The sequence below is a fragment of the Marmota flaviventris genome, chromosome 10, assembly GCF_047511675.1.
Source record: "Marmota flaviventris isolate mMarFla1 chromosome 10, mMarFla1.hap1, whole genome shotgun sequence".
NCBI lineage: Eukaryota > Metazoa > Chordata > Mammalia > Rodentia > Sciuridae > Marmota > Marmota flaviventris.
The window spans coordinates 50850144-50866924 of record NC_092507.1 but is presented as its reverse complement, the minus strand read 5'-3'; the positions used below and the strand labels follow the sequence as shown (position 1 = coordinate 50866924).

General features: G+C 32.3%; 1 protein-coding gene across 1 annotated transcript in view; it reads left to right on the top strand.

Moving 5' to 3' along the window:
- Dock7 (dedicator of cytokinesis 7) overlaps positions 1–16781 on the top strand; it is a 212338-nt gene that overhangs the window by 173727 nt on the left and 21830 nt on the right. The window contains exons 37-42 of the mRNA XM_071617906.1: positions 861–1019; positions 1665–1765; positions 2501–2693; positions 4330–4473; positions 7045–7176; positions 16413–16547. Of these exons, the coding sequence (XP_071474007.1) occupies positions 861–1019; positions 1665–1765; positions 2501–2693; positions 4330–4473; positions 7045–7176; positions 16413–16547 (864 nt within the window). The remainder of the gene's footprint in view (positions 1–860; positions 1020–1664; positions 1766–2500; positions 2694–4329; positions 4474–7044; positions 7177–16412; positions 16548–16781) is intronic.

The window sequence follows — 16781 nt, the reverse complement described above, 5'->3', positions numbered from 1 at the left end:
TAGGCTAGTTGAAGGCAAAAGCATCAGAGCATATCAAATGTGAAGAGAGATTTTTGACAGAATTTTGGGAACACTGGTATTTAAGAAAGACAACCAAGGAACAAAGGAGTTGAAAGAGGAGTGAAGAATAGAAAAACCAGTATAAAGTGGTGCCACTGAAGATCTAGGAAGAAATTTTCAATTATCAGTATATCCAAATATACAAAGATTTGTCAAGTATAGGATATTGACAAAAAGTATCCTGGATTTAGCAATTAGTTGGTTATCATTGATAACCTCCTAAGAGTGGTTTCATAACAGGGAATGGTGGAACAGAAATGGATTTACACTAAAAAGGGAAGAATGTACATCTTAAATGTTTAAAGGCATCACTCCAAAAGATTCTGCCCTAAGTTACTTAATGCATGAAGTATGTTAAGTTACTTTCATATAGTAGGGACCTAATTAAATGGACTAGAGTTTAAATGCTACCTCTACAACTTAAGGGTTTTGTGATGTCAGCCAGGCTTCTTAACCTTATCAATAAAGTAGTGTTATTGTTAATAACATACCTCACAATAGATAAACATAGAGAACTAGACACAATTCTGATTCAACTCTTAACACGTGCCTTTTTTTAACCCTCTTTCTTAGCACATTACTCGTAGTAAGAGTCTAAGTTTGTAGTAAGATTCTAAGAAGCGTTAAGATTAAAGATAACATTTCAATATGCATATTTCATTACTTTAAAATTTATTATTAACTCAGAATGGTATTTTTTTCATGAAATATTTTTTTTCTTCTGGCAAAGGAAAAAAAAAACATTTTTTACTCTAAGCTTTCTTATATTAAATACTGACCTGACCATTTCTCTGTTACAGAACTTTGCCAGGGTTAAAATGCAAGTAACAATGTCACTATCCTCCTTGGTGGGCACATCTCAGAATTTTAACGAAGAATTTTTAAGACGCTCTTTAAAGACAATATTGACATATGCTGAAGAAGATCTGGAATTGAGGGAAACAACATTTCCTGATCAGGTCAGAAATGTTACTTTACAAATTATTAATTGAAGTACGTTTGTTAAATAGGCACTTTTCTGATTGTTAAATCAAATGTCCACTTTTGCTGGTGAGTCCTTTGTTTTTCTTTCAGTCCTCTTATCATGTGCCTCAGAGAAGACTGAATCTTTTTTTTTTTTTTAATTAAGATACCTTTCCTTTTGGGGATACTCAGTATCTTTCGGTTTAATTCTGTATATTTGTAACAAGTAAAACCATAGATTTAGGCAATACAGACAAAGTGTTATAATGAAACATTACTCCCACTTATTAGTCAAATAGTAGTTTGCCTTAAAAACTAAAGTTTCTACAAATTATATTTTAATAAAATCAGAAACATAGGACAGAATTTTTCTTTTATACTTTTTATTCCCTATATCCTTATAGTTTATTTCTGCTTATAGCTCTCCATGTTTCCAGGTGAAAGAACTGGAAAAACATGGTCTAAGCAATTTTTACAGTTTACTACTCTTTCCTTTCCATACCCCAGCATTCCTACCCTCTGTAAAACTCTATCAATATCATATAATTTGTTCTGAAATATCTAGGTGTTTATCTGAAATATCTCCCAATTTAGTGATTGTAAATGAATAATAAACATTTTTATATAATTCCCTGTTGCAGGTCCAAGATCTGGTTTTCAATCTCCACATGATCCTTTCTGATACTGTTAAAATGAAGGAACACCAGGAAGATCCTGAAATGTTGATTGATCTAATGTACAGGTAATATTTGTTTGATTCTCTTATACTTTATATAATGGGTAAGACTTAAATAACATTAGATTTTAAAAATTAAATGTACAAATATTATTTAAGTGATTTGCTAATGGTAGATTGAAAAGTTCCAAGCTGCTTTTTAGATCTTCTGTGTCACCTCTTAAGAACTACGTAAAATTGTAGTAATAAAAGGCAGTTCTTGACTGGGAATGGTGGGAGAAGAAGTGAAAAGAGCAAGAGGGAATATAGACCAACAGGTATGAAAAAACTTGAGATTGATGAATGTGTTCATTATATTATCTTACTTGTGGTGATGGTCTTATGGGTATATACATGTCACAACTTAGCAAATTGTACATTTTAAATATCTGCAGTTTATTACCAATCACTTATGCCGCAGTTAAGCTATTTTTTAAAAAAAGAACTATGCATACCAGTTCATTGCTTATCAAAAACAGGATTTCAAAAATAATCATAGACACATATTTAACATGTTGGTGTCCCAGATCCCAGACTTCTTATATTTTAGGAAACCTGTATTTTAATAGTATAAATCGGTAGAGCACTCTTGGGTTCAATCCCCAGTACTCAGTACTACAAACAACAACAGCAACAAAAGTCACTTTGATAGTTTGTATGCAGAAACAGAAACTTGCCCATGTAAACTCTGAACAAGCTATCTAAAATTTCTCCTAGCTTGCGAAGCACATGCTAATAGAGAAGAATTTCTGTTTCAATTAGAATTGCCAAAGGTTACCAGACCTCTCCAGATCTACGATTGACCTGGTTGCAGAACATGGCTGGCAAACACTCGGAACGAAGCAATCATGCTGAAGCTGCACAATGTCTAGTCCACTCAGCTGCACTCGTTGCTGAATATTTGAGCATGTTGGAGGACCGGAAATATCTGCCTGTGGGATGTGTAACATTTCAGGTAGGAGTCTGCCAGGTATACATTAAATCAAGGTATGTTCTGTTCGTGTTCTAAATATTACTCACTGGTATATAAAAGAGTCCTTCAGTTTGTAAAGAAAGCACAAAAATTAAAGCTCAAGGTGATGAAGTCAATTAACATTAATATTATACTATCATTGTCACTAATGTATTTTTTTCCACTAATGCATTTTAAAGAGTATTTCTTATTAACTTTCTTTCTATAATTTCTTACCTGTAAATTATCAATAATTCCTTTGTTTTTTTGCCTTTGCTGCTTTGTAACCAGTTATGGTCTTTAGCATTTTTGAAAATGTGCTACAGTCCACATTGTTAGTTGGCTTTTACTAAACACACCAAATAAATAAACATTCTTCATTCTCTGTGTAAAATATATTAATATCATAATTTACAGATGATAGTTTACTCTCTAGTAGAGGTACTTTCCTCTGACCCACTAATTGAATTCTTTTCTTACCAAGAGTCAGTTATGGTCAAGTGTGGTGGTACACTCAGCAACTCAGGAGGCTAAGGCAGGAGCATCACAAGTATAAGGCCAGCCTGGGAAACTTTAGGGATACCCTGTCTCAAAATTCTAAAAAGGGCTGGGGGTGTAGTTCAGTAATAGAGTATCCTGGATTCATTCCTTTATATTGCCAAAAAAATAGGAGGCAGGAGGCAGTTATGTTTTGCCTTCCTTCAAAAACCTGTGAAGACAGGTTTGGGATATTACAAAATTTAATTAAGTGTTATATCTTCTGATGATATTAAAATGAAGAAAATTACTTGTCTGGAAACTAAATTAAATGTTTTGCAAAGATTCAGTAAAGGTAAACCTCTAAAATAATTGCTATTGAATTAATTTTGTATAAGACAAATATAAAAAAGATGGAGGGGAAAATCTACTAAAAATTTAGGATAATTTGATTTATCTTCAAATTCAAGTTTTTACTTTATACTCAAGAGAAACTGCATAAAACTCTGATCTGGATACCCATGTGCAAAGAAAAGGCCTTGGACCTACTTTAAAAGTTGACAATGAGTGTACATTTACAGTAAAAGTTTATATTAATATATTTAAGGTATGTATGTATGTATCATGTCTTACTTTAGAAACAATGGCTGGTTGTAATATTATAGGGTAATAAGGCTTTTATTACACCTGCCTTTTTTTTTTTATTATTAACTTAGTGTTTTTTAGGCAACCCAGGAGACCACTTTTGTACTTTAATTTCCCTTACACAGAGATCTTTGAGATCAGCTAAATCAAGAAGAAAGACTTAGATGTCCTAAGTCATATCATTCTTTAGTCCTTGATTTTTCTTAATCTTTTTTTCCCACAACTTTTTATTGAGGGAAAAGTTATCTAGCAATAGTGTTGCCATTTTATTGTCATTTTCAAAAACTAAAAGTCTTTTTATTATTTACCCTTTTTTTCCTAGCGCTCAGAGTTGAACCCAAAGCCTTACACATGCTAGGCAAACACTCTACTACTCTGAACTATGTCCCTAGCCCTTCCTATTTTTTTTTAAGCTTAAGCTGACAATTATATGTCACCTTTAATTACTTCTTCATGTGCATTTTTCATGCTACAAAATTAATTCCATTTTGCAAATCTTTTCAATTTTTTCCCCTAGAATATTTCATCTAATGTTTTGGAAGAATCTGCAGTCTCGGATGATGTGGTATCTCCAGATGAAGAAGGTATCTGCTCTGGAAAGTACTTTACTGAGTCAGGACTTGTGGGATTACTGGAACAAGCAGCTGCTTCTTTCTCTATGGTAGATGACTCTTGTTCATTCTCTTTCCACAGTTTCATACCTCCTAATTATCAGTGACATGTATATTTATTTTCTCTGACTTGTGATCTTGCCTTTCCTTTAAGATAATTTCCTCCAAATACCTTTAGCATGTAGGATTCATCATTGCTTACCTTTTTTGTTTTAATAATCTTGTTATTTACCCAGTGTTTTTAATTTGTTTATGAACCAGCATATAGTCTGCAACAGATAAAATAAAACTTCCCTGGGTAATTTAAATTCTACTTGAGTGGACTAACATGGCTGTATAAATAGAGCTTGTATACAGGGTGAAATGGAGACTCTTCTTTCCAGTGTGTTGGGTGTTGCCTTGGTGAGCAGAAAATTATAGCTAGATATCCATCCCATTGGTTGCTTTTTAGCCTTATTAGGTAGATTTTGGGGTCTTGAAACTTACCTAAGTTTTCTAAACTATATTTGGAATCCCTTGCCTGACTACCGAAAATCCTTATCTCCTCCCATCTGTTTGTGAAGAATTGAAGCAGTAAGATGGAGCCCAGATGGTATATTTACAGAAGGAAAACAGCCAAATTATGCTTGGAGCTTTCTCTGATTTTTCTGCTTAGTGTTCAGTGTTTCAGCACCAAGGTTTGGAAGATAATGAGGTTCATGGTAGGATAAGAGTGAAGCCTGAGGAAACATGCAAAGCTGCTCTCCTTCCCAATTGGGAATGGGTTGTTTCTTCTCCAGGTCTTAGCCCTATCCTGTAGTAGTATATTGGCTAATGACACAGATTTAGAAGGCATATTGCCAATGTTCTTACCTTTGTTACTTACTTGTTTTATTACTTCATGGTACAAATTAATCTATGAGTGTCTCACTTTTCTTATGTATCAACTTCACCTCGTATAGTACTTACCTCCATGGAATTGTTATTAGGATTCAGTGAGTTAAAAAAATATGTAAAGTGCTGTGTCCAAGTAAGTACTACTATGCTTTCTGTTATCATTATCATAATTATTGGCACCTACATCTGTTTAATGTAATGAAATTGGGCATGGTGGCACACAGCTATCCCAGGAGCAGAGGCAGAATTGCAAGTTCCTGGGCAATTTCGGTAATTTAGCAAGACCCATCTCAAAATAAAATATAACAAGGACAGAGGATGTGGTTCAGTGGTAGAGTACCTCTTGGTTCAATCCCCAATAACACAAAATTCAGTAAATAAATAAATAAAATGTAGTAGTGTTAGTCTTAAGAGTATAAATGTCTTGCCTCTAATGACCTTGACTGTCCAATTCCTCCCCTCTTCTGCAAGGGAGAAAGCTTTTTGGGTTTTTACAGAATATTTCAGTAAACATAACTATATATATTATGTGTGTAATTTTCTAAAAATTTTTTGTAGTTATAAATGAACACAATATTATTTGTTTTTATGTGATGCTGAGGATTGAACCCATTGCCTCCCATGTGCTAGGTGAGCACTCTACCGCTGAGGCATAACCCCGGACCCTTGTATGTGTAATTTTGATAATTTATAGTAGTGCATTTAGATTGGGTGACAATGACCTATATTACAGAATCTTTTTTGCTTATATATAATTTCATTCTTTTTGTATATAGCTGTATATTGCATATACATAATTACATGTTGCATAATTATGAATTCCATTCTTTGTCAGTTTAATCTGTTTGAATTTAATTTAAATAATTACTGAACATCTTAATTATGTATTTCACGATTAGCTATATTATTGCTTAAATATACTTGTATGAACTGACTAAGAAATATAAGGGCCTCATGTATATATCCTTGGGAGAGTATGCTTGCTGATTTATGAAGCAATGAGAATTCATCAACTGCTTTTGTAATACATCTCCATCTTCTCTCTACAGTATCAATCCATTTTTAAGGATAAGGGATGAAAGAGTAGTACAGACACATTTTGTCTCCCACTCTGATTATAACCAGATCAACCAGTGGCCAACTAACTAGCCCCCAGGAGAAGAAAATCTGGTGGCTCAAAACCTTCTCATATTTTGTTAATGATCGAATTGTTTGAAGATTTTTCTATAGGAGATTCTCTATGTCAACTTAGTATTTTTGAAAAGTAAATGGTTTTAATTTCCCAGGAGGACCCAGATTATCAGATTATAGTAGAATTAGGTATCAATGACCAGTATAATAATTGAATTTTTTTTATTCCTCTGCTCAGAATTAGTTTCCACAAAAATCTTTTGACGTAAGTATATACACACATACACATATATACCTTAAAGAAGTAATTATGGGATACATAAAAGCAGAATGTCCAATTCAAATTATATAGAAACATAAATATGCATATGTATATGTGTGTGTGTATACATACATACATACATATCTATCCATCCAGAGGAGATCATACATTGTGTAAAATTCTTTTGTTATACATTTTAATACAGCTAAAAAATAATAGTGTTTATTTTAATGTCCTATTGGAAAAGCTTCAGTGGTATTGTCAGAAGAAATATTGTGAATTTATAAATCACAATTATTTTACTTTCTTATTAATATAAAAATGCAATGTCTTATAAACATTATTTTTATAGGCTGGCATGTATGAAGCAGTTAATGAGGTTTACAAAGTACTTATTCCTATTCATGAAGCTAATCGGGATGCAAAGAAACTATCCACAATTCATGGTAAACTTCAAGAAGCATTCAGCAAAATTGTTCATCAGGTAATGATTCCAATTTCTAGCTTAAGTATAAGCAGAGAAAACTGTGTAAAAGCCTTAGTGTTCTGATGTCAAACTAAATTCCATGAAGTGATCATTTTAATCGGGTTATAAGTGAGCACTCAAAATGATGGTTAATGGCTAAAGACTAATTAACAAAAAATGAATTTGCTTAAAGTAGATGATGATCATTATGACTTTACACATAGCCTGTTTTTTTTTTCTTTTGTTTTTTAAAAATAAATTACTAGACCAGGCATGGTGACCCACACCTGTAATCCCAGCAGCTTAGGAGGCTGAGGCCGGAAGATTTCAAGTTCAAAGCCAGCCTCAGCAACTTAGCAAGGCCCTGTCTTAAAATAAAAAATAAAAAGGGCTGGAGATTTGACTCAGTGGTTTCACACCTCTGGTTCAATCCCTGGTACCAAAAATAAATAAATAAATAAATAAATAGAAATTGCTTATTAGAAAGTTTTTAAAAATATTGATTTATTTTCTGTTTCACAATGTAGGTTATAATTGAATCTGATTTTTAAATTGATATTTATTCCTTTGCTGCCAAAAAAGTTTCTAGATTTACTTTTTTATTCAATGATGTGAAATTGTACTGAACTTCTAATAGTTTTAATGACTGCAACTGAACTTCATTCTTCCTAGATGTTTACATTATCATCTTTTGTTATATTTGTAATATGAAAGTAGTACTTAGTGAAAATAATGAAAAAAATAGATCTTATATAATTTAATTATAACAGTATGATTTAATACTTTATAGTTCATTATGTAATCCCCATGTTGTCACCAAAATTGAAATTAAGTGTGGTTTTAGCAATTGATTTTCAGGCTCCACTGAAATACTCTGAAATGTTTCATTGAGCCTTCTCCAGTCTCCACTTTTCTGTTTTCTTGCCTGTGCTACCGTGCTATTACCTGCTGCTGCCATTCTCTACAAAGGAGGTAGAGTAGAATTTATCTCCTTTCAGTACTAGTCCTACTTTATTATCTTATCAGCTTGGCCTTCTCTTTCTTGCTATGGGCTAAGCAGTTATAAATGAATTTATATGACCTAAAAATAACAGAGGGCTGCTGATCCTGTTAAGCCAGGATTCTGTTACTTTCTAAAATATTATAGTTGCTAAAGTTTGATTAGGCTTCAGGATCATAACAGGTGGGTCTTTTTATAATCAGTTGTACATCTACTAAGGAAGGAACCTTATCCCAGTTTCTAGAGCTATAAATTACAAATTGTTGATGTCGAGTTTGGAACATCTAGAGCTAGTTATTTCCAAGAAATTTCATCCCTTTATATTAGTAGCATTTGAGCAAAATCAAAATTTATATTCCAATTTAACCTGGATATTTCAGTGAAGCACAGCTCACCATAGTTGGAGATCTGATTTAGACACATAAATGGAACAAGTGTCTGGTTTTCTTTCCCCAAAATGTGTACTTTGATTTTAAAAAGTATTTTCCACTTTTCACTTCAAAAGTTTCAAATTTCAAAAGGCAATATTTTAACTTCTATGTTTTAAACAAGCACTTTATAAAATTATTATAGGTCTTAAGTGAAAGAACATGCTATTTTAAATATTATAATGTTCTGTTCATGGAGAAGAAATTATGGTATATGATGCCTTACACTCTTCATCTTCCTTTTGCCTTTTTTTTCTTTTTAAATATATTTTTTAAAATATGACTTGCCCTTTTTTACTTTTTATTATACAGAGTACTGGCTGGGAGGTAGGTAATGTTTTAGTTAGTTAAAGACACTAATAGATTGATTTGATCAGATTTCTTATGCCAATGCTTTACCCACATCTGCTAGCTGTGGGCATTCTGTTGCTATCTGCTATCAACTGAATTCATTAACCAAAGAAATTTTGTTAAAATACTGTAAGTTATTTTAAGAAATTTATTATTAAGAGGTGTAGGCAGTGCATGGAAATCCATATGTTACACTAATGAGATTCTTTGGTAAATGAGCCACTTTGTCATCACTTTAGTTTGTTTTTATCCTTTGAAACATTTCTTTCATCAACATTTATACACAGATTTCTTTTTTTAACCATATTGTTTCACCTCATTTTACAGAGGTCGATTTATGTTTATTGCTCAGAGGTATAAATATAAAATACCATATTTCATCTACTCTAAGATGCCATAAATTGTAAGACATACTATTTACTTTAATATGCCTTTAAGAAAGGGAAAAAACAAAAACAAACCCTTGAGTGTTAAACCAAGGCATCCTGTGAGTTGAGAGATGAATACCAACTACAGAGATATTAAAACATGAGCAAAAAAAGCCATGCATCTTAGCACCGATGAAATACTGTGTTAATTTGATCTTGAGTTATATCACCTTGAGTTTAAGCCCTCTTGAGGAAAGAAATTCACTTTTGTTATTTAAAGTTTGTGATGAGAGGGATAAAAAGAACGATAGAACTTGAAATTTAATTTGATCTCATATTCTGATAATGTTAAAAACTATATGTACTTCCTTTTATATGTTAGGCTTGTAAAAAGTTATGTGTAAACCAAATCTTACCTGGAAATTTTCAGGAAAAAATGATTACTGTTGTTTTATATCTTTCTGAAAAGAAAAGAATTCTGTAAATTATGCCCTAATTTATTTTGCTAAGGTAAAACTAGGTAATATAAATCAGGTTTATTTAAGTCTAGGGGTGTGAGTGTGAGTGTGAGTGAATGTGTGTTTGAGTGTTGGCAGTGCTGGGAATTGAACCTAGGGACCGTTACATGAGAGGCAAGCACTCTGCCAACTGAGCTATAACCCCAGCCACTTAAAGCTAGGTATATTTGTAAAGCTCTCTGCTTTGCCTCTCACTTTGTAGTCAGGTTTATCTTGACTCAACAGCTTAGAATTCTCTGTTTGGTTTTGCATTGCAATATCTGTTTTGGAACCCAAATAGAAAACCTTAGGAATGAATGTTATGACAGTGTTTTCTTCTATTTCTGAAATAGTCCCCACCTTTTGCCTTTCTTTAGGTGAAGCCAGAACCTTTACATGTACTTTAATTCTCTAGATTAAATGTATATTACTTTATTAATACCTGAGATATAATTCATTTCATTGGTTCAGTTAAGAGCCAATGGTTATCTGTGAAAGATAAAGTTCCTTATGGATAGTCTAACATGTAGTAGAATTGGCTGAAAATTAGGCCTATGATGAAAATTATTGTATAACGAAAATTATAGTAATACATTGAAACCTCTGAGCAGTTTATTACTAGTCTGCTTGATGTTAAATCGACCCCTGAAAGGTATTATTTTCACTGGTTATGACATTAATACCATTCTTTCATCATGTTTATTGCATGGTAAAAGTCGCACAGACTTTATTTTCTTGTTTGTATTTTTGTCACTACTTTTTACTGGACCTTTAGCTTTGTAGCTTCTAAATTTGTTGCACGTTTGTTTTTTGCATTTCCCTTGTAAAACTTAAATGGATGCTTGCATTTTCAAAAAGAATGTGTTTGCTACCATTTGCTGCTTAATTATTTTGAAATTTCCCTAATTAAAATGCTTTCTGTTTTCTCTTCTCTCTTGCCCCTGGTTGCTGACCCTACTCCCTACTTTTACTATTGTCTATTGTGGTAAGTTCCTATGTTGTGAATATTTTTCTTTATGACTCTGTGAAAACCTCAGTAATTTCATTTTTTTCCTAAAAACTATGATTTCTAGCTAATTTCTTAGTGTTCTTATAGAACTTTCATGAATTGAAATCCAATAAGGATAAATTATACCTTGTAGGAAGACTTTTTAAATTAATAACTCACTCCTAATTTACAAAAAAAAGCCCTTTGGGTTTATATATTAGCACTGTGTTTCATTTTTCATTATGCTCCTTTGTTTTGTACACACTTGGCAAACTTTTGGGATGGGGAGAAAAAGAGATAAGAGTTGTGATATTTAACAATTCGGTGAAATATTTACCATTCAAAATAACAAATCAGACCCCTCAAGGAATTGTGTGGCTGTTTTCTACTCTGCCAGTTTCCATTCCTTAATGATTCTTTAATGTTCACTTTTTCCACAAGGCCTTTTATTTTTCTTGAAATTATAGGAGATGAATCATTTCTTTCTTGGGATGCAATTTTTTTACTTTTAGAAGAAAGCAAAATATTGAATCTCTTTATGAGAATTTTATAACTGTTTCATATTTTGTGTGCATGTTTATTTTCAAAAGTTATATTTGTCCATTTGCCAAATAGTGATCAGTTTGTTTTCAGAAATATACCAATAAAGTTTACACTTTAAAAAAAAAATCCACCCCAAATTCTAATAACATTATCACATGACCCTTCGTTTTATTTTTAAAGATTACAACATATTTCTTTTAAGGGAATACCCTGCCTTTGTAGATACATCTTATAGTCTTCAGAAAGGCTAGAAAGATGGTGTTAGCTTTATTAAGCTAAACTCTCTACTGTATCAATAGAGAAATGTTGGTTACTGAAATTTTGAGATTGAAACATCCAGAATGACTATGTTTTAACTCTTTTATTAGTGGTAGTGGGTTGGATGAACATAAATGAGTCAATATTTGGTTTTTATGTGCTCAGAAATAGACCATAGATCTGACCTAATGGCTTCTGTTGAATTTTATAGTCTTTAATCTGCTCTAAACCTGAGTGAGAAAAAGTAACTCATCCAAGTAAATAAAAAGTGGAGCAGAATTAAAAACAGCTGATTATATTGACAGAAGGGAAGGGAATGTACACTGAAAGAAGGAGATTTTTAAAAGTTGAGAGGATGGAATATAAAACGAGTATTTTTAGGCAGCTGAGTGGGAAAATATGACAATAACAACAACAAAAGGCTAATGTAGGTATAAAACATCAATTGAGTACCTCAGGAAGGTAAAGTTAAATATGGAGACATTTAAGGAAAACACAGTAAGTGGGAAGAATCTTACTGTCTCTAAGAGGAGATACTTTCTAGTAGTTGATGCGTCCCTGATAATTGATATAGACCATTACTGAGCCGCTGATGAGAGATACTATACTGCTGATTTTGTTCTGCTCCTTATGCTATTTTTGTGGAAGAAAAAGATATAGACAGCAAATGTTTAATATGTAGATATTAAGCATGACTTTTTTTTCTGGACTGGGGTATATAATGGGCAGAACTAAATTTCTGATTAAGTAATGGAGTAAGGTATATCTTAGAAGAATATGTTTGATAGGTAAGCCAACTTGAATTTTATGCTGGAGTACATAGGAAGGATATGCAAATATGACAAAACAATTACAGTAAAGAACAGAGAAAGATAAAACACAGGGTGGTAATTCTCAAGTGAATTACTCAAGAAAACTCACAGGAATTATCAAGGAAAACATCAGAGAAGAGGATGATAGTTCAAAGGTCATACTTAAAGTTTTTATTGGTATATAGAATATAGGGAACATAGCTTAATCAAGAACTTGGATTTAGGTGTCAAGTATATTGGGTTTAACTCCCAGCTCCACCACTTAATAAAAATGTGATCTAGAGAAAATTGCTTTTGTCTCATATGTAAAGAGTACCAATAAGTGTACCAATCTCTTAGAGTTCTAATAAGAATTGATATGATACATATGAAATAGTTAGCCAGTGTCTAGAACACAGTAAGTATCTAGAACAGAGTAAGTACTTGAAAACTGTTGAATATCATTATTTTTGTTGTTACTATGATTTTTTAATCATCATTAGTATTATTAGTGTTACTTGAAATCTTAATAAGATTTAGAATAATAAAATCTATGATTTGTTATGTTCCCGAGTTGAGATCTATGACTAGAAGGAAGTGATAAATGTACTTTAATAGGAATAGATCTAATAGGAAGAGATATTACCATTGTGTGAAAATCTGGTATACCTATATGGAAAATCAGTTAACTTAAAGGAAGCATAGTGGAAAGCAACTGGGTGAGACTAAAAGAGATTAGAAGTGATATCCTTGTGGAAATATACAGCTAGCCCAACAAAACTCTTTCATTATAAAGATAAAACTAGAACTGATTGAAGATAGATTTGCCATAAGAGATTTCAATCATTTAGAGACATGGCAGATGAATTTCTTTGTCTGGGGCATAGTTTCACCTCCCAGAAAATTGTGAAAGCAGTTAAGTAGAACTGCTAAATAAGAATGGGCCATAGTATGGGAGTGATGGGAAATTCAGAAAGAATTCATAGAAGTAAAGGAAGATCATTCTAGATAAACATAGGTTAGATTATAGGTAAGTAAATTAAAAAAAAAAAAAAAAAAAAAAAAAACAACAGAAACAGGGATCATCCTATGGTCCAAAACTGAAGAAATAAAAATGAAGTGATGTCTTTCCTGAAGGTGAAGCTATGATTATGCTTTTGTTAACTGGATAGGGCCAGTGGTTTCATGGTAGAGGACTCTTTCTAAATTGAAACTAAAGTTATAAAGTGTTTGTTTTTCTGTAGCCTCAACCCTTGATATGTCTTGCCTAACTCATGTATACACATGCACGCACACATACATTCATTTTAAATGCCAGTACTCCTTATAGTTACTTCTCTGACTTTATCATCTCCTGCTTTCACCCTTACTCACTCTCCTCTAGCCACATTCTTCACCTTCCTGTTCTTCAAATGCACTAGGTAGACTCTTGTCTCAGGGACTTTGCACTGGCTTTTCCTCTGCTTGGTATGTACTTCCTCCTGAGATCCATGTGAATATCTCTCAGACCACCCTCAGATGTCACCTTCTTGATGGGGCCTACCCTACCTCCTACGTCTCTTTTGTTCACTGATTTATCATAAGTATCTAGAACAGTTTGCTGACACATAGTAAGCACTCAATAAATGCTTGAATGGATGAATAAATAACTTCCCTCATATATGTTCTGTTTTATGACTCTGCCTCTCTTTTCCTCCCACTCTGTCTACTAAAATGTCACTTCCTTCCCTCCCCCCTCCATTTGATCAATTCTTTTGAGTCAAGAACCCAGTCTATGACTAAAAGCTTATTTGTGACTTGGCTCCAACAAGATTAATCTTTCCTCCCTTCACAGCACTTTTTGCTATAGCATACTGCTTTATATTGTAATGATTTGAATACATTTTTTATTCTCTTGAGCAAGAGATTGGGAGACTCCTAAGAAGCAGAAGTGACCTACTTCCTCCAACTAGGCCCCACCTTACAATTTCTACTACTTTTCCATAAGAGGTCAGATCCCTCATGATCCAGTCACCTCCACCAAAGCCCCACCTCTGAACACTGCTGCATTTGGGACTAAGCCTCCAACACATAACCCTTTGGAGGACACTTCACATCCAAATCATAATGCTGTATGAATAAAATTCAATGTCCAGATTTAGGGAGGCAGTGATCCTACTGATACCTTCACTAGTCAGGTCACATCTACAATATTGTGTCTATTTCTAGGATACCATATTTTAAAGGTAGCATTGAAAAACTAATAACATGCAAACAGGATTGTAATTCCTGTCATATGAAGATCAATTGAGAACTGGAAGGTTTAGGTAAGGGAAATAAGTCCAGATTGCCAACCTCAAATGTTTACAGGGCCACAATATTGAAGAGTTGAAATAGTATTTTAAACTAGAAATCTCTCAGTAGTATAGCTAGAATAATAGTATTTTAATATTTTTGGTTTTGTATAGGTATATTATTTATGTATGTGACTTATTTTAAAAATAACAATCACAAACTTTTAAGTGATTTTTTTCAGATGCCTTTATTTCCCATTCAGTGCCTTCTTAATTTTGTCAAATTACTAATATTATATTGTTCCATTGGTGTACTAATGGTTTTAATCAGTATTTTGGTAGGTTTTTAAAAAAAAAAAAAAAATTGGGGGGGGGCGCAGGTCTATTTTTTTATTTGTTCTTTTTAAACATATATGACAGTAGAGTGTATTTTGGCATACTGTACATAAATGGAGTAGAACTTTTTCCATTGAGGATCCTATTCTTGTGGTTGTGCATGATGCGGAGTTATCCTGGTCATGTGTATTCAAATACAAGGATAGGAAAGTTATGTCCAATTAATTCTACTGTCCTTTCTATAGAATTTTGTTTTAATTCATTTACTATACCTAGAGATTTTATTTGCTATAGAAATCAGTTAATATTATGTCTATTAAATTTTGAAATAAACTGTGAAGAAATGTTTTTTATTAGAAACCTCAAGTTTCTTTATCTCCAAACATTTATCTTTACAACTATACTTATTTTGAATAAAGATATAGGGATATTTTAAGTCACTGTATTCTCCCTTCCCTTGGTTTTGTGAAACTATCAAATTAAGTGTCAAAATTTTCTATTTTGCTTAATTACCCATAACATTTGTAACTTACCTTTATAAACTCTGGTCTTTATAGGAAAAATAAACATAAAATAAATTTAGGCTTAAAGAGAATTCAGAGTAGTATAAATATTTAATGTGTTGTTGTGTATATAGGAGCTGCCATAAAATCCTTCAGAAATAGCTTTGTGTCTAAATTATAAAAATAGCATGGAAAGCTTCCAAATATTTATCTTCAAATGTGCTTGTTTAAGAGGTGTCAATATATGATTAATGCATTCAGTGAGTGGTTTGGGGGATTTACAATAACCTCATCTCAAAAAAATTTTTATTTCATTTACAGATTTTCTTTCTGTTTTATCTTTAGTTACTCTTCCACATATAGATATTGATAGCAGATTTTTTGCTTTACTGCTTCTTGAGAGCCTTGGCATTTTACTGACTGTCCACTGTATGGCAGATGCTATACTTGGCTCCTAACTTTTCTCATTTTTATACTTGTAAAGAGTTATGTAAAGGCATTAATGCTAATTTGAAAGTATGTTAGTGTTGTTTTTCAATGTACCTTTAATATACTCAAATAATATGACAGTTAAGACACAGTTCATATTATACCAAGCATCTTTTTTTGCAGTAAGGATTTATTTTGATTATATGGACTTAAAAAAAAAAAAAAAAACCTGACCAATGTTATAGCTTTAACAAACTCTGAAAAAATATACCATATGTGATTTAGTCAGTTGATAAAAGCCCTACTTGCATAATTTTTGTGAGGAAAAAAATGAAAAAAGACGGTTTATGTTGGTCTACCTTCATTTGAAAAATAATAAAAATATTTTTATTTTTAAGTAAAACATTTTGCAATGTTTTGATAGTAATATAAGCAGAATGTGAAAAACAAAAAGATTATATTAAAGTTTCTTCATTTTCCTAAACCTAGGATGGTAAGCGGATGTTTGGCACCTATTTTCGTGTTGGTTTTTATGGAACCAAGTTCGGGGATTTGGATGAACAGGAATTTGTTTACAAGGAGCCTGCAATAACCAAACTTGCAGAGATATCTCACAGATTGGAGGTGAATACTGTGGTGGTTATAAAATGTCATCTTTAGTTTGTATTCTTCTTTGTAAATCTATTTTCAGATCCAGGTTTAATCCCTAAAATAAGCTGGCTCCTGCCAAATAAACACTCTTATGGAGTATAAGGATTTTTAATATTTTCAAATCCTTCAGATATTTTATGGCAACAGTAAAACAATATTATTAACTTTTTTTTTTGAAGCTCCATTTTCACACATATTTTAGAAACC